General features: G+C 35.9%; 1 protein-coding gene across 1 annotated transcript in view; it reads left to right on the plus strand.

Moving 5' to 3' along the window:
• The window catches only part of CACNA2D1 (calcium voltage-gated channel auxiliary subunit alpha2delta 1), a 404,847-nt gene that overhangs the window by 332,002 nt on the left and 53,633 nt on the right, over window positions 1-19,212 (plus strand). The window contains exon 13 of the mRNA XM_035549547.2: window positions 18,669-18,747. Within this exon, the coding sequence (XP_035405440.1) occupies window positions 18,669-18,747 (79 nt within the window). The remainder of the gene's footprint in view (window positions 1-18,668; window positions 18,748-19,212) is intronic.

The following is a 19,212-nucleotide window of genomic DNA, read 5'->3' on the forward strand; positions in this document are numbered from 1 at the left end:
TACTTTTTTCTTGTAAAAACAAAAGAACTTTCACTCAAATATGTTACTCCTTGTTTTTATCTTCCTGATGTAAAATTATTTCAGCTCTCCATGTATCTTCTTCTTCATGTCAGTTACTTTTGTCATTTCTCAGTATGAAAGACAGTTAGATTTTGTCCTGTCAGATGACATGACTTAGTACACTTGTGTACAGTACCCTTAATGCAACCATCCAAGTTAAGAAGTGAAAGGATACAATAAGCAATTTAAAACTACCAGAAGATCAACCTGGAATCTAGAGTCTGGAAAACTAAATTAGTGAGTTTCATCTGTTTGGGCTGGTATGTATATGTATGTATATGTATATTTAAAGTAGTTTTTTGTCTTTACAAATGTATTAAAGTATGAATATGAGGATTATTATAAAATTTATAGAATTACTTTGAAGATGAACATTCCTAGTGAAAACTGAAAATCGTAATTGTGTTTCACTTTTGCATCCCTTTTTCCCTTTATAAAGCTAGATTTTATTGTCACAGGTTGCAATTATATGCTATGACTGATATTTAAAAATTGGCAAGTTTAACATTATGGTGACATCTGGGGCACTCACACTGAATGTGTGAAATACCACTCACACAGTGAATATCAGTAATGGGGCTGGTAAATTTTCTTTTAATTTGCACTCATACTACAGATGGCTTCACTGAAGACAGCAATGTAAATTCAGTTGAAATATAGGCACAGTAGGCGTTTCCCACCCTAAGAATTGTGAATTCAACTTAAAAATAGGACTACAGTTCTTTGGGACAGATTGTGTGCCCTGAAATCTGTGTTATGAAGGATTGCTCAATTTATGTGAGTAGGAAAAGACCTTAAACATACATCATGCACTTTCAGTTGTCTGAAGTCTCCTGGCATGACAGAGGTTTGTGGGGGTCAGATGGACTGATTTCAGGTAGGAGGAGGAGGAGGAGAAGCATAAGGTTGATCTCATGTCTCATTCTCGCAGAATTATCTGTAATGATTAATACAACCTCCTTTTGTGTAGATTTCTTTGACAATGTCATTTGAGAGGAAAGGGTATACAGAGAAGGTTTTAACAACAACTCAGTTATATTAAAGATGTTTGCATGCAGTGGGCACAGAGCTGCTACAGTGATAGAGGCCCTGTGTGAAAAAGCTCCGACTTGGAATGTTCCACTGGGAAATTTATGACTGGCAGTGACTTTTTCCAAATGGGACAGATTCAATGTGTCTATAGAATGATAGAATGAAATCTTTGTGAGAAAGCGCTTGCAAAACTTCATTCTAGAAAAGAATTTCAGAGTTCTTCCAGCTCTCATCACCAAAGGAGGCAACCATTGCCTTCATTGGTTTGCATCCATCATTGTGCAACTGCATATCATTATAACTGAAAAGATTTGGTGTTAATCTGGGCAATGATAATGAGTCATTCCAGAGAAGCCTGGATGTGTTAGTTCTGACTGCGAGTGACCACTGAGAAAGCCGATGACTTTTCTGTTGAGGTAGCCATAGGATTCTGATCAGGTGTCTGATCAGACTGAATAAATGTAACTTTGTGAGTACTCATAAAGCAGAAAATAGAAACAGCATCTTTCTCAACACCAGTATCAACTTCTAATAGGGATTACAAACTGTCAAAGTGCCAAAGCTCTTGCATTTCTGAGTGTGTGCTAGACTTGTGACACTGGATGTAACATAAAAGTAATGAAATAAAGGACTGAAGTGAGCAAAGTTCTGGTTTATATCTGACTGGCATGTAGCATAGTTTGGTAGATAAAATGGCAAAAATGTTAAGATAGTTTTTATGCGTTCTGATTTTAGATTGTTGTCTGGGCCTCTCTACATTAGCCTTCTGTTATCTTTAGACAACCAGAAGCTATGTTATTTCTTACTTCTTCTCATAGAACCCCTGTGCTGTGAATTTTAATGGCGTGATGGTACAGGAAATCCCATAACAGAAAAAATCTCCAGCTAGCTGGTTAAACTGGCTCTCTGGCTCCTACCCTAATGACTTCTGTTTAATGGATGTGCCATCTTCCAGATGTTAATTTTAGTGTATTGCATGTACTGTGACTTTCAGAACTGGTAAAGCTTAAATATTCTGGGTAAAATTTGGGACAATAATCGTAATACCCATACATTTCGTAGTCCATTCCTCTTTTTTTTCTTTCTTTCTTTTTTTTTTTTTAAATAAAGTAAAAGTGGAAGAGGGCTTGCTACATAGATATCTTACTCTTAAGGCAAATTATCTATTTTTAACTATTTCTTAGACCCATTTATTAATGAAGGATTTGCAATATATCCACTGTCCAAGCTTCTGGGTTCCTAGCATAGATTAATATCATTTAATTCATGAATTTAAATGTTGCCTATCAGTAGTCTTCCTTCTGTGACACTATTCAGAAATACTATATTAACAAGTTTCACAATACTAAGTGATTTAAGGTCAAAAGTGTATAAATCCAGGAAATAACTTTTTTTTTTTTCTTTTTTTTTTTTTTCTCCAGTGTGACATTAGGTGTACATTTTTCCCCATAAGCCCAAATTTTGAGTCAGTTACCTGACAGTGTGTGAAGTCCTCTTCCCCCACTGGGAATCAGAGTAAAATGATCTTTAGAAATATGATGATTTTTTTTTTCTTTTCCAAAAATATGTACATACCTAGTGTACATAGGAATATGTACATTCCTATGTACATAGGAATCCTCCTAGGCTGAAGTACCCCTAACATGTGTCTATGCCCTGGCAATGCTGATAACCTTTCTAACCTTGTCTTTCACTAATGCCTTTACCTTTACTATATATCTCTTTTCTTAAAGGCTTCAATAAGGAAGTCATATTCATTTTATTTCTTGTCCCGCCACTTTTCCCTTCAACTGACAAGTCTCCCATACTGTTATATATATGTACACAAGTTTGTTGAACAAGATTGCTGCAGGCTTAGGAAGTGCAGCAGAAAGTACAGCTGGCAGCTGAGTGTTTATTTTAGGAAGAAGATCTGCATGCAGAAAAGCCTTTTTTTGCTTATGTCCACAGGGCTATTAATGCGTTGATACTGAGTTTTCCTTTAGGCTGCTGTTGCATTATCAGTGTGAGTCTGTCTGGGTTACCATATGGCATTTTTATTTGCTTTGCAAGATAAAATCCACGTGGTGGTGCTGAGAACTGCAGAAGGCTTATAAAAGTTTTAATGTAGTTTTGTTGAAAAGTAATCTTATCAGTCATATTAGAGTCATACGTATCTGTTACATAAAGCCCAAATGACAGGCTGTTTCCTTCAAATTTGGCATGGAGGGGACTATTTGATATGTCTATTTTTGTTGATCTTCAGTTTCAAATCACTATATTAATAGTGATTGATTCAAGGTGTCACGTACAGGTCAATGCTGCAGATGGCAGAAAATGATTAATCCAGGCAACAGGGATAGGATATCACTTAATATTGCAAATACATTATGTTTGTTTTGGAATGAAAACAAGAGAGTCAGACTGCATTTTACTTATTTATACAAACAAAATGCTACATATGGCATAGCTGGTTTTGATTATAGCTCAGAAGGTTGGTTCCATCTCAGTCTTCTCATGTACTAACTAGGTTCATTCTTAGAAACCTGTGATAGCAGTGAAATGCAGTGTGAGTTGATTGTATTCTTCTGTAATTAAAGAATTGGAGGACTGGGATTTTCTGCAATGAGCAATTAAATGCCTAGGCCATGTTTGTTGATGTTTATATAACTCTACTGTAAAAGTATCCAATCCCACAGCTTCTTTATGTATTTACATTATTCTCTTTCACCAGTACCTGGTTTTTTTTGCTGTTTTGTTTTGTTTTTTTGTAAATTTCCTTAAGGAAAAATAAGTTCAGAGTTGTTCTTTGTCGTTCTTTATTATTATTATTATTATTTTATTTTTCTTTTTTCCTTTGTTTCTAATTTTACAATTATTACAGAGAACAATTAATTCTTATTATAATTTCCTCTTACATCTTAGGAAACCATTTTTATGATGTGACCCTCATTCATCTTCCCATTCTTTTGTCTTTTCAACTAAACAAGCTAATTTCCTTCAATTCCTCTTAAATTACATCTTTAATTCTATTTATTCTTTATTCTGTCCTCTGATGTGTATAAAGGCATGTTAGCTCTGCCTTTCTTATCTCTACCTTTCATAAAACACGCTCTTGAACAGTTAGAGAATCTTAAGTGGTGTGAAGAGAACAGAGGGTTTTTTTATTATTATTATATTTTTTTTTCGTGCAGCACTTAGATAAATACATCATAGAATATAACTTGCCTTTTGGGATTGTATTATGTTATTGAACCATATTTTCTATTTTTTTTCTTTGCTGCAAATCTTTTTTCCCAGACTGCTGCATTTTACAGGTATCCTTCAATTTGGGGTTGTGCATTTTACTTTCTTTTCTGTTTTTAATCTTACATTGCATTAGGGAGTTTCTGCTTGTATGTTCAGTGTATTCCTCTTCATGCATTGCTATCTTTCTGGTAATCCTTTATTCTTTAGATTACCTTCCCAAGATACCCAACAAGCTAGTTCTCTGAGTTTACTCAAGTCTGTGTCTTTGAAATGTTACCCTTGTTTTAGTACTCCCACACCTTCCCATTCTCAAAATAAAAATCACTTCCTGGTCTTTCACTCCAATTATCTTCTTCCTTCCAGATTTTCAGTTAATTCAGAAAGCAAAACAAAACAAACAAAAAAAATAACAACAACAACAAAACTAACTCTTTGTCATCTTCTAAAATAAGAAATATTCCTAACCTTTTATTCAGGAATAGTTTCCTCTCATATTGCTATAATAGGTTCATGCTATATGAACTATATAAATAAAAGTATAAATATTTTTTTATGCTTCCAGTATTTATTGAAGGAAATGCTGTGAGTAAATCTCAAAGAACTGACTGTAATGAGCATAGCTGCAGACAGTTAATATATGTGTCGTATTGCAATAAGAGCCATGTAAGAGTGTCACGAATCCCATTCATTTGAAAATGTAGGAGTGGACAAAACTTAAGAATTGTGACCTGCAGATAGAGAAGCTAAACTAGGTGCACGCGTGCACACACACACAAACACACAAAGTATGATAATAAGATAGCAAATGCTTTTCTTCAAATTTACCTGTTACATACTCATGATTCTAACACTTGTGTATTCACTGAAGGTATTCAAGGCCCATTTGGATGCCTACCTGGGCAACCTGCTATAGGGAACCTGCTTTGGTAGGGGGGTTGGACCCAATGATCTCTTGAGGTCCCTTCCAACCCCTACAATTCTGTGATTCTGTGATTCTGTTTCACTGATTCCAGAGATTTCCAAAGGTTAAATTTACAAGCTTGGTGCAGAACTTGTCCAATTAGTAGAATAAGTCATGTATGGTAACTCAGCTAGTACAACTGAATATATTTTAAAAAATGAATCGGCTATTACTAAGTGACTTGATAGAAAACTTACTCTAAATGGTGATTAGGCAAACTGGTAGGTGGGTATTGAGCACTAGTTGAGCATTAGTCCATCAGTAAATGGGATAGCTTCAGACAGGATGGGACATTTTTGAATGAAAAGATTTGTCAATGCACTGGTGGAAAAACAAACAGAAATATATAGGAGACTCTACTGCGGCTGAAAGGAAGAAGATACAGAATGGGAATCTTTGTAGTATGAAAGAAAATAAGGGAACAGTTGAAACAAACATGGTAGCAAAAGATGCATGTCTGCAGCAGCATAAACAGATGACAGGTTAAGAGGGAAATGAAAATTTCCCTCTTAAAATTTCCCAGGGCCGGGTCCTGTACTTGGGGCACAGCAACATGCAACACTACAGGCTGGAGGAAGAGTGGCTGGAAAGTTGTCTGGCAGAAAAGTACCTCAGAGGTATTGGTTGACAGCCAGATGAATATGAGCCAGCAGTGTGCTCAGGTGGCCAAGAAGGCCAATGGCATCCTGGCTTGTAACAGAAATGGTGTGGCCAGCAGGACTAGGGTGCAGATTGTCCCCCTGTACTCGGCTCTGGTGAGGCCACACCTCAAGTATTGTGTTCAGTTTTGGGCCCCTCACTACCAGAACATCGAGGTGTTGGAGTATGTCCAAAGAAGGGCTATGAAGCTGGTGAAGGGTCTAGAGAACAAGTCTTCTGAGGAGCAGCTGAGGGAACTGGGGTTATTTAGCCTAGAGAAAAGAGATCTCAGGGGAGACCTTGTTCCTCTCTACAGCTACCTCAAAGGAGATTGTAGCAAGGTGAGGGACGGTCTCTTATCCCAAGCAAAAAGAGTAGATGGCCTCAAGTTGTACCAGGGGAGGTTTAAGTAAAAAATTTCTACACTGAAAGGGTTTTGAGGCATTGGAACAGGCTGCCTAGGAACTGGTTGAGTCACCACCCCTGGAGGTATTCAAAAGTCATGTAGATGTGGTGCTTAGGGACATGGTTTAGTGGTAGACTTGGCAGTGCTAGGTTAATGGTTGGACTTGATGATCTTAGAGGTCTTCTCTAACCTAAATGATTCTGTGATTCTATGAAATGGGAAATGAAAAAACATAAGTGTAGGTGTACTGTAAACTTCACTTATGCAAGTAAAAACCCCATGCAACTTAAATGCAAGCTGTTACATATTACTGCAGATGTTGTAAGGAAGAGTTACTTTTTAGGAGACCACATTGGTTTAGGGGGAGCACTGTCTGAGAAATCTTATCAAACAAGAATTATTATATGCAATTAAGAAGGACATTTGTGTAGTGTTTTGCAAAAATATTTCAATTATGACAAAAAGCAAGAAAAAAATCACCTCTCAAGTAAGGGATGAATAATCTGATGAGAAAGAGAAAATACTCTACTTGTAAAGTGACTTGCATTCAAAGTCCTGATTAGTTCCAAGGAAAAGGCTAAAACCTGCTTTATCATATCTTAGGAGAATCATAGTCATGTTCTTTACTCTTTTGCATAGAATTTGATGTGTGTGCAGAATAGATTGTCTTTAATAGAAGAATAAGAAAGTGACTTTGCAATCTTACATTCACATGGTTATGACATGTAAATGACATGAAAATGACATTCAAGAATGATCTCTTAATTACTTTCTCTTGAGGTTTTCACAATTATTTTTATAGATCTTATTGCTTAAAAAATAGAGAAAAAAGAAAAAAAAATAAATTTCAAAAAAGTGTTGTTTTTCCTAACAATGTCAGTGCCCATATGCAGTCTTAGAATTCTTAACCTATTATGTGTCTCTATTCCTCTCCTTCTATCCTGAGCCTCCATTTTAAGTCAGTAAATTTAGTTGAAGTCATATTCAAGTTAGCCTTGTATAAAATTCAAGGTGATATTTTCAGTGTTTACACAGGTTTAGGTTGGAGTTCTATTATTCAGAGTCCCCTTCAGAAGACATTTAATTCGTGCTTTGTACCTAGGCTGAAAGCTGCAAATGTATTTTTTTCCAGCAATTCCAACTCTGTTTTAATGAATCTTTTTAACAAGAAAGAATTGTGTTGGTTTTATGAAGCCAGCTCTTTGCAGGTGATGAATTGAATAATGCATGTTGGCTATATTATATTCTTGGTCCTACATATAGACAGGAAAAGCAACAGTAACCTCAGTGCTTTCTGTTGCAGTCTTAGTTTGTACAGGCTGTTTTATTCAAAAACAAGCCCCCAGACCTCTAAGGCAGTATTTAGTCTATAAGAAATTTCTTTGAAAGAAGCATATTTAAAAAAGGCTGAAGAGCTTCCTTTCTTTTTTTCATTAAAAAGATAGACTTTGTGAGAGAGGATTAAAATTAATTTACCTTGCATCACAGATTGAAATATGGCTTATATCTTGTTACCTAAAATGTCATTTAAGTACAATACATTGTCTCTGCTCTTCTTTTTCAGCCACTGTGAATGCAAAACGTGCCACTAAATTTACTAACAAGACAACTCTGATACAAGCTGTTGAACACACCAGGGCTATAGACACCCCCCACCCCCCACCCCCCATCCCAGTTTTTTTACCTGTAGATTGCATGCAGTATTTTTTTTTTCCTTAAAGTTAAGTTTATTACAAAAGAAATGAAATATGTGTCATTCAGTATAGGAGGGAACTGTGTCGTGATTAATTTTATGATCTTTAAATAGGATAGATGGTATCTATAAATCTGTATGTATGCAGCGTTCCTCACAGACAGTCCTGAGATTTCAGGTGCAGTTTGGCAAGAAGTACAATGAGCTAGCATGCACAGTGATTGCATTGATTGCTAGCTGTGAAGGACGTTCTCTAACACATGGTTGTGCATAAGAGTTGGTCTTTCAGATATGCTAGGACACTTGCCAGTTGCTAACAGCAGGCATCATCAGTGCCTGCTTTTGTCAATAATGGGATGTTTTACCTGCAAGCACACACAAGGTCAGGTTGCCCTAAGCACAGCTCTACATGACAGCAGTGAGTTTCCATTGTGGTTAACTGTTTTGTTTTTTTGGTTTTGTTTTCTCCCCTAAAAAAGGGAAGCAGACTTGAAGAGTTTTCACTCTTAAATCTCACACTCTTAAGGTCGTCCTAAGATATTGTTCCTTTCCCAGGTCAAGGTCCAGGAAAGGGCACATAGACAAAAGTCTTTTCACCTCTTTAGATGGTATGCTAAATTGTCCACTAAGTTGTTTTGATTAGAGTTCTCACGTTCCTGTGAAGTTCAGACCATTGTAAGATTAGACTTGAGCTTGAAACAAGAATTTCTGACAGCCTTTCCCTTTGTCCCCTGTCCTTTTCCCTCTTTTATATGGTTGTTTGGCATTTGCAACCATTTAGTCAGTGTTTACCAAACTGTACAAGAATTAGAGTAATGGGAGTAAATAGTGGAGGGAGTAACAATACAAAGGGGAAAATACACTAATTCCAAAACTATACCACTGAATAAACTTTAAAAAGACAGTGCAGAATACCAGTTCAAAGCTTGAGTTTGAAATATTCACCTTTTCTAGACATAATATGTTTAATGGAATATTAAATATTCCTTTAAATCCTTAGCTGATATCTGTAATTCTCTAGAGTTTATAAGGCCAAAAAGAAAAAAAAAATAATAAAAAAAAGGCTTAGTGTCACAGTATGAACAGTAAATATCCTTCTAATTAGTCTGGTCATTTCCAGCTGCTCAGCTGCCTCTAAATGTTGTTTTGACTATCAAAGAAATGCCTGAAATGCTTTTAATCCAGAGTACAGAAGGAATTACTTTGTCACCTCCTTTGTCTGGTTCCCGATATGGGCCACCAAATTTACAAGGATCTCTTGGAAAAAAATGACTTTTTTTCTTCAGGGAATGCTAAATGCTGTGTGTCAGGGAGAATTAGCTTAGGGAAAGGAGGAATTCAGTTGTCTTCTGTTTCAGTTATTAAGATAACCAAGGAGGGAAACAAATCAACTGAGTAAATAGAATCTGGGTAGCCAAAGTAAAATATTGAACCACTGAAAGGTTGAACCATTAAAAAGCTGATAGTGTAATTTCTTCATCTGTGGGAGGGATAGCAATCAGTAGGAGATGGAATAAGTGTCCGGAAAATAAGTGGCTGGAAAATCACCCAATTCAAACTGAATTATTTACATTTATTTCCAAGGTGGTGTGGGACAGCTGGGTGAGATTGGTACCTTCAGGAGGGCTAAGTCAGTACACTTCTGGAAATCACAGAAGCGGCCAGTGTGTTAGCACCCTTTGAGCCAAAGCTACAGCCATATACCCACATCACAGAAAACTAGTTGAGAGCTATTTGGGTTTCTTCTAGATGAAATCCATCTGTGCCTTTCAGCAGGGTGAGCTATGCATACAGCAACTGCAATACACTATCAGCAACATCACCTGCTAGTCTAAATGTCTTAAGGCACCATTTATATTAGTGAATTACATGGGGACAGGACACTGTCTTGCAGTCATGTATGTGGTTTAACTGTTTAGTTAGACCTGGGAGGTTTTCAGCCTGTGCCAACTGGTGCACTTCCAGACAAAGTGCTGGGACCACTCCCAGGGGCACCAAGGAAAGGGGAAGAAGGAAGGAGCGATAATTTAGCTTTTGTTCATGTATCTGCATGAACTGCATGAACATGTTATCTGCAAGCTTCTGAAGATGTGGCAGCTCTGCTACCACAGATGCTCTCAAGGCCAGAGAGTGGATGATGGCCCAATTTCAGTTAGGGTAGACACAACCAAATTGATTCTCAAACCTGCATTCAAGCACATAATTGTGAAATCCTACTGTTTTTGAAAGCACAGCTTTTCTCTTTCTAACCACTATTCTTGAAACTAATGCTGTAAAAAGCTAATAAAACAGTTGATTTATACCTACACCTGATTTTTTTTATTTATTTAATATTAGAAGCTTCATCTTATATATGGAAACAGTGTAGTACAGAGAACATTGCCTCCTCAATGTCATGTAATATCCCTGTATTAAGTTATTGTCAGGATACAGAATTCAGTAATTCAGTTTATACTTCTGTGATATGTCTGGTTCATCAAAGGTTGTCCTGGTTTCAGGTAGGACAGAGTTAATTTTCCTCCTAGTAGCTGGCAGGGTGCTATGTTTTGGATTAGGATGAGAAGAGCGCTGATAACATGCTGATGTTTTAATTGTTGCAGAGCAGTGCTTACACCAAGCCAAGGACTTTTCAGCTTCTCGCTCTGTCCTGCCAGCGAGCAGGCTGGGGGTGCAGCAGGAGCTGGGAGGGGACAGACCCAGGACAGCTGACCCAAACTGGCCAAAGGGGTATTCCATACCATCTGACGTCATGCTGAACAATATATAGGGGTGGCTAGCCGGGGTGGGGGGGCCGGCTGCTCGGGGATAGGCTGGGCATCGGTCAACGGGTGGTGAGCAATTGCATTGTGCATCACTTTGTACACATTATTACTATTATTATTATTATTATTGTTATTATTTTCCCTGTCTTAATAAACTGTCCTTATCTCAACTCACAGGCTTCACTTTCCCGTTTCTCTCCCCCATCCCGGAGAGGGAGGGGGGAGGGTGAGCGAACGGCTGTGTGGTGTTTGGCTGCCAGCCGGGCTAAACCACAACAAAGGTTTAACTACGTAAAAACCTAAAGGATCCATTGCTAATCAATTTAACAGAGGAAAATTAGTTTGTATCAGCAGGATATTTATATCTTCGTACTTCTAGCCATGCTGCAGAGCAGTAAGGGGCATCCCCTGCTAACTACTCAGTGGGCTGGGAGTGAGTTGCTGTAGTTCCACAAGGTGGCACTAATAAGATGTAGAACAGTACAACTGAATTAGCGTTTTCTTAGTTCTGTGGAAGTATTAATTCTGAAACTTTCTAACTTTACGCTGTAATACTCATAACAGTGTTTTCAAGTTTTACAATAGAAAATATCCCCATTTTCATGCAGATATGTTTTCATTTTGAGGCAACAAAAAATCTGGACAAAACCACTTTTTTCACTTCCGAAACACTGCAATTCTGAAAATACATTTTGGATGTTTATTGCATTCACTTCACAGACTTCTTCAGTGAACAGCTTTCATTATGTCCTTATGTTCTGAAGACTTCAAGTATAATCCTTGTGTTAGCTCCTTTCGTACAGCAATTGTATATAACACCACACATCAGCGTTCTTGGGTCTATTATCCCAAAATATTAGGACCATTAAATGTTTTGGAGTCTATGTTAGCAGGGAGCTATATCCAAAACAGGTGAGATTCTCCAGTAATCTCCTAACATGTTACAAACTTTTTTTTTTTTTTTTTTAGCTCAAAGAAGCATTAATGTTAGACTGTAATGTGAACTGATTTTAGAGTGTCATTATTTCTCTTCTTTGCTAAGTTATAATTACATAGACTACAATTAGACTAGGAGTTCATAAATCAGCATAGCACCTTTAAGTTTGAGGTAGCATTGAAGTGAATGAAAGATATTAATGATAAGGAAGACTGCAGATACACATAGAAAGTCTGGGAGAAATAATTCATTGTGGATAAATGTCTAGAAAAATAGTTTCAGGAACCTACTCTGATAGTCTTTAAACATGTGCCTCAATTAAAGCATTTTTCCTTTGGTGACAAGGGTTTTATTTGCATGGCATTTAAGTTAATCTAACTTTTGCTGAATCAGAGCCTAGAGGGTCAATTGTGGAAAGACTTGAGTAGGTGTTTTATGAAATGCATTAATACATACTTCATGTCTATAAGTTCAAAGATGTCAAGCCTGCAATTATCTTTTGCATCTAAGTATTCGGGAGGTAAATTCTTATTGCTTTTTGTGTTGGTTTGTTTTTTTCCCAAGTCTACAACTATTTCTGGAGAGTACCCAAAGCAGGAGGCAGATCCTAATTTGGACATATGTGTCAAAAATACAATGGTGTCAAAAAACAACATTTCTGTTGGTGTATCATGCTATTTTCTAACTTGAGATAAAATTTTGACTTCTCCATTTTGAGTTCTAGACCTCTAAAACTTAACCACCTTAGCTTCTGAGGTCATTTCTGTGTTTTGCCCAGTTACTGTTAAGAGCAAAATGCATAGGCAGTCCAAGGAATACAAAAGCCTAAATCTCCATCTTCTGAACTTTGTTGAGCCTGGTATTCAGAGCAATGGAAGTTACGAATTTGCTTAAACTAAGAAACATGAACACAAACCTCCTTTGCCTAAGTATTAAGCTCCCATTGAAAAGATTAGAAGCATCATTGTCACAGGCATTTTGATAAAAGCGAGCCCTGCTCAGTCCTTCACAAGAAAACCAGCTTTACTCTTATGAGTGAATCACACAGCTGTGTCCATACCCACAAACTAACCAAATCCAGCATGTAGGCTGAAGAACTGCTCACATTTATCCACATTCTCTAATTGCTAACAGACCCAATGGCATGGTTCTTGGCCTGTGGCAATCAGCTCTTTCAAACAGTATCCAAGGCGTTCAGTTCAGGGGCTAGCATGACCATGGCTATTCCCAAAAGACTTTATAATGAGATCACCCAATGTGGGGGGTGGGACAGGGAGGCAGGAAGGCAAAATAATGTAGCCACAGAGATGTGAACCATGCTGTGCCGCTTGTCTCCTCAGCCTGAGAAAGAAAATGGGTTATGTCCCATTTTATTTACTGAATAGACATAGGCTAAGCAACTTCCCTCTAGCACATTGTGAGCTTTACTCCTGCCGGTAAACATCAGGCTTCTCTTTCTCTTCTCCTTGTCCTTCCTAGTAAAATGAATCTGCTTTACTTTTATAGATAAAACCCAAATGCTTCATGACTGTGTCTTTGGAAGTTCTGAATCTATCAGTCCTGAACAAAAGATTATGAAACAGAATTTAGGTGAAACTCTGTATTTGGCACTTCCTATTGCTAACCTAGGTAATTTCTAAATTAGTCTGTAGGGTTTTCAGATCATGTCTCCAAAGTTCTGTTCTAGGTTCAAATTGTTCATAAATGCCTTTTGGTCTCAGTTAGTTCATAGCAAAATGAGAAATCATCTTCAAATTTCTGTTCAATTATGGGAGTAAGTCCATGGATGTAAAGAAAAGAAAAGTAAAAAATAAAAAAAAATAAAAAAAATTAACTGTGAGAATTTTGAGAATTTAAACTGTGGCAGCTTGAAAACCACAAAATTCCCTGATCACCAAATTGATTAAGTGGTTTAAAAGCTGAGCTTAAAAGGGGTTTAGGAGACAGAGTGCATAATGAGATATAGAAAAGCAGTTTTATGATTTTATTCAGAAAAATAGGCTTGGTATATTGTTATCATTTCAGAAGTGTACCTATTAAATATTAACTGCAAACAGTTTTTTATCATATCTGATAATCTATATAAACACAGTAATGGGAAAAATAATTTCCAGGATGATTTTAGAATTACTGAATTATTTACTCCTCTTTATCATAGCGCCTTTTGGTCTATAGTAAAAAATAAAATAAAAAAATCTGAGTTTTTATCTGCAGTTATAAAGGACAGATTAATATATTCTGAAATCATACCATTATAAAAACTGAAGTTGCATGATCTGATGAGATCAATTTTTGACTCAAGTTTGTTTAACTAATGGTGGAAAAAGATGCAGTCTTGCACACTTTTACATGATTGTGGTAAAATGATGGGATTCACTTTGTTAATTAATAGTCAAGTAAAGTAACTGTGTAGCTCCCTTGATATCTGATAAGGAGAAATACATATCTCCAAAAGACAGTTAATTTCCTCCTAAAAAGAATAATGAAGAGATGCACATAGATGGTTATTGGTAGCTTTCCCATTACAGCAGCACAGAATTTAAGAAAAATAATTTATCTGTCAAAATAAATGCATATTCATCCACTCAGAACTTCTTGCAGAGGGGTTGCAGTTTCTGAAAGTCTTACAGGCCTACTACACATATTGCCTACACGTGTATGTAGCAGTCTAAACAGTAAGTGTGATTTCATGCTTAGTTACTGCTTTGAATTAACTTCACTCTGGTTGTTTACATTTCTATAGTACTCATAACATGACACATCCAAAGGAAGAGTCTAATTTAATCTTGCTTTATTTTATTCCAATAGCAAAATGAAGAAATAAGATAGGAAAAAATGCAACTGAGATCTGTAAACAGAGTAGCCTATTTGTGGATAGTTTGTCAGTTGTTTTCCTCACAACTCTCGAGTGCCTTTATCCCCTCATCTGTAGCAGTCAGAATGCTTCTGTTCATCTTGATCTTTATACACTTTTTCTGACAGAGAAAAGTGCAAAATAAAAAACAAAGTAATTATATAATTAGACTATATCGTAGAATATCCCGAGTTGGAAGGGATCCACAAGGATCATTGAGTCCGACTCCTGGACTATATATTATTATATTATAATATATTATTATATAATATTTCCTTAATACAGTACTTCTTCCTCTATTTTCTGTACCATTCTTTCTGTTGTCTACTATTTTCTCTGATTAGGAGTTGGATTTAGTTTTGTTTTTTTTTCTTTGATATCCTTCAAAGGATTGTGGGTTAAGTCAGGATGCAAAGGCCTTCATGAGGTCTCTCATCCAATGTCCTTCTCAAAGCAGGGTCAGGGCTAAGATCAAACTGGGTTGCTCAGGGCTTTATCTAGTCTGGTCTTGAAAACCTCGAAGGATGCAGACTACAGCCTCTCTGGGCAGCCTTTGCCACTTGTTGTCTGTCTGTCCTTACATCTTACATTCTAAACTTTTTAACTTTAATAAGGATATTGCTCTACTCTATTTATACTGTAAATAAATGATAAAAAGAATGAAAGTGTGTGTGTTTTCTCCCCCAAGACTAGTTTCAGAGAATGCGGAATACCGAGATTGAGCTACCCATTACCAGCACGTGGTATTATCCTGACAGAACTAACACAGCTCTGGACTTTCACTTATTAGTGAAAATCAGGGCTCTTACATTTAAGAACAGTTTCAAGACAGTATCTGACCTGTCTGGCAGAGCAGGATGGGGCCCATCTTTAGTTCTTCTCCATCATAAGGCTGTGAGTTTTCTAGAAGAACTTTATTTTCAGTAGTCCCAATGAAAAACAGAAAGTATGACAGCTTTTTTTTTCTTTTTTTTTTTTTTCTTCCTGATTGTTCTATTGTTTTTCTATTGATTTGATTGTTATGTTTCTATAGGAAGAGAACAAATGGATCTCCCTTGTAAGGAGGCAAGATTGTCTTTTCCCTAGGGAAAGGTTTGGGGGAAGGAAGGAGACCTAGGCAAAAGGACCCAGGAGCCTGTAGTGTACACAGAATCTGAGAGACTGCAGAGAAGCACAGAGAAGAAATAATCAGGCCTCAGTGGTTATTTCAGATGGAAAAAAACTTATTGGGATCAAAGATACTTGGCAGTTTGCTTCAACTCAGAAATCCACTTAGTTGGTTGAAACCAAACTTGGATGGAAGGACAAGCAAAGGGAGAGGTGCTTATATCCATTGTTTCTGATATAATTGTTCCAAGTTCTCATTCATAAGTTGCCTACTTAAAGTAATTAAATCTGTCTTTTTTAGTTTAGAAACCTTTTGTCTTTTTTGGAGAGATGTCTATAAGGAAAAGGTATAGGCAGATTCATCTCAGTCCTTTGGCTGACTCTGGGTTCTGTCACAGAAAATGTTAGCACAGAGCATGTTTTTATTTTTTTATTTTTTTTCTAAAATTGTCTTGTTTAATTTGACTTGCTGACTCATTTTTCCAGCTGGGCTGTCATTCTACTCAATTCCAGATGAGGCAATAGGAAAAAGAAAACTCTTTTGAATGTTCCACCCTCTTGCCAAACCAAGTAACAATTAAAACTCCAATTTTCATTGCAGTTCTTTATCTCTGTTAATTATCCAAGGAACAGTAAATCAGATATATTGTCCTCTGCTTGTTGTCAATAATTTAAATTCTGAATTCTTTATAGATTAGTTGCAGATTTGACATGCTGCTTCTTTTCCCTAAATTACATATCATTTTGAAACTTCAGTCCAATGCAGTGTTTCATTTTTATATTTGAGATCAAATGCCAGACAGTGCAGTCTAATTGACTCATGTTTTATACACACACAAGCAAACCCACATGACTCTTTCTTACTTAATTAGTTACTTCTAATCCAAAAGAGACATCAGGTCACTTGCCTATCTAACTAGTGGTCTTTAGTGGGTTTTGTCTTTATTTCACCATAATTTTTAAGAATGCAATCTTAATTAAGTGTTTAGTGGACACTAAACTGGGAACAGTTGTGAGTCCAAAAGAAGACCAGAAAACAGGGGCCATGTGAGCTGAGAGATACTGATAGAAAACAACATTGTGATATTTAGCTTGGAAAAAAATGGGTGGTAATTAAATAGAAGCAGAAATGTCTATTAGAAGTGTTATAGCTGGCAGTTTGTAAAAGAGGTGAAGAACAAATGGGGGATGGTAAATGTAACTTGATTTTACAATGTGATACAGTAATAAAAAAAAATAGTAGTTGCAAATATATCAGTTGAAGTCATGTTCTCACTAGCAGTATGGTCATTTTCAAGGTAATGGAAGGTATTTTTCATCTGTTTCTATCCGGATGAACTATGAGAACAATATTTTAGCATCACATGTACAATTGTTCCCATACCTGTCTGTGTAACTAAAACTCCACTTGGCTTGAATAGTTACTGAGAAATGCCTCTGTAAAGGATGGTTTCATTAGAGCTTTAAATTTTGTCTGCATTTAAAAATATATATATATATATATGTCTGAGTAGTTGCTTTAGTTCTGCTAGAAGCAAAAGGTTTGTACAGATAAATAAAATCAAAACATTGCTAATTAAAATGACATCTAGCACAAACCTTGGTTTGCCCTTCTTCCATATAGGGGTCATCTGTAATAAAGTTTTGCCAATTGCTAGCTGCTGACTGATGATTTGGAGCTATTCTTACATCTCTCAGTTAATGTGTAAGCTCTGATTGTGTCACACTGTTTTTGTTGCTTATTGGAAAATTAAGATTTATGTAGTAATAGCACATGCTAAATAAAGTGATGAAAAAATGTATAAATAACCACTTAAAAATGTAGCAACAATCAGAGGGTAGTTTACAAGGAATGTCTGCAACTTCATATTGTGAATATTGTATTTAAAGAAAACATTACCGTTTTACTCAGTCCCAGAGAAAGGAATTTGTATTCTGATTTCATATTGTGATCTGTGTTCTGTGGTAAAGTTAAAGGTCTATAAAGAAAGAGATGTCTGAAAAGGAAAAGGCCACCTGGTACTTGGACAATCCTTCAAATGGACATAGTAATAGTGATCAGCTTATTAAAACTGTTGGGAAAATATTGTTCTTAACTTTTCCAGAAAATTTAATCTTCTGAGCAGAGTATTCAGCTGGAAACAAAGACACAGTATTCGTAGTTTTTCTACAGTAGTTTTTGTAGTTTTTGTCTTGTAGGATTTTTAATCTGTGTACAGAAATAATGTTAGTTTTTGTTTGTTTGTTTGCTTGTTTTATTTTTTTCTCATTCAGATCAGACAATTTTTGTGGAAAATAATCTCAGCTGAAAACCCTGTTTTCTGTCCAAAACTTGGACAGCATTTTTTGTATTTCTCTGGAACTATGGCTCCCCTGAGTTGCAGAGATAAATTGGAATTGCGTTGGCTAAACAGAATAGAACTGAGCTTATAAAACACACAGCTTTAATGAATAGCAGGAGTTTAAAGTGAAATTTCAGGATCTTAATCTATCGAATGCTGTTGAACTAATTTAGTGGTTTTACAAGAAAAAGACTAAAAGTTTAAGCAAAACAAAAATGCTGTTCTACGTTGCTTTGAATTCTGCTACCCATGCATATGTTGATTTTAATTAATTGGAAATTCTAATGGCAACTGATTTAATAAAACCCGAAGAGTTATTATTAATGCCCTAGAAAAATATAAATGAAATTCAAATGGTTTATGGACAGTAATCAGTGTAAGAGATTTAAAGCACGAAAGATGTATGAAAACATTCTTCACGAGTTCTACTTGGTGGGCCCAAATATTTAATAGGAATATGTAAAATATCATAATGCATCTATGTATTAATCTATGTGAATCTATTGTATTGATATAAAATTGGAACTTCACAGCTTTCTTTTTCTGTTCAAATATATCAAAAATCCAACTAAAATTAACTTGAGAGTAACAGCTAAGTAATTACATATAGTTAAGTTATATTTGTTGCTGTTTTTTGATTTGGATAGGTACGTGTGTTCACATTTTCTGTTGGTCAACATAATTATGATAAAGGACCTATACAGTGGATGGCCTGTGAAAATAAAGGTACTGTGTCTTTGAGACTGTTCTTTGCTAGAGCAATATCTTTAACATTTTTGAAAAAAAAAATATTTTTTTTTTAGCTTTCTTGTATTTTTAATCAAAGTTACAAAAAGTTACTTGATGAAATAAATGCATATATACATGTGTATAGATAATATGTTTACATGTTTGACTATTTAAAAGTATGTTGTAAGAAAAATATGACACAGTATTGCTTATAATAAAAATAAGATATTATGGATCAATTTTGAGCACTCCTGTTGTAAGACGTTTATGAAAAAAGATGGAATTGATGACAGATAAGAAAATTAAGCAAAGCTGTTTTATATTAAGGAGTTTGGACAAAGGGATTTTTTGTTTGGTTGGTTGGCTGGTTAGTGTTCTTTTTGTTTTTTCTCCAAAACTTACAAGGGATCATCTGACTTGCATTAATTTTCTTATCTTTTTTTTTTTTCTGAAAATTTCAGA

This window comes from Cygnus atratus, chromosome 1 (assembly GCF_013377495.2).
Source record: "Cygnus atratus isolate AKBS03 ecotype Queensland, Australia chromosome 1, CAtr_DNAZoo_HiC_assembly, whole genome shotgun sequence".
NCBI lineage: Eukaryota > Metazoa > Chordata > Aves > Anseriformes > Anatidae > Cygnus > Cygnus atratus.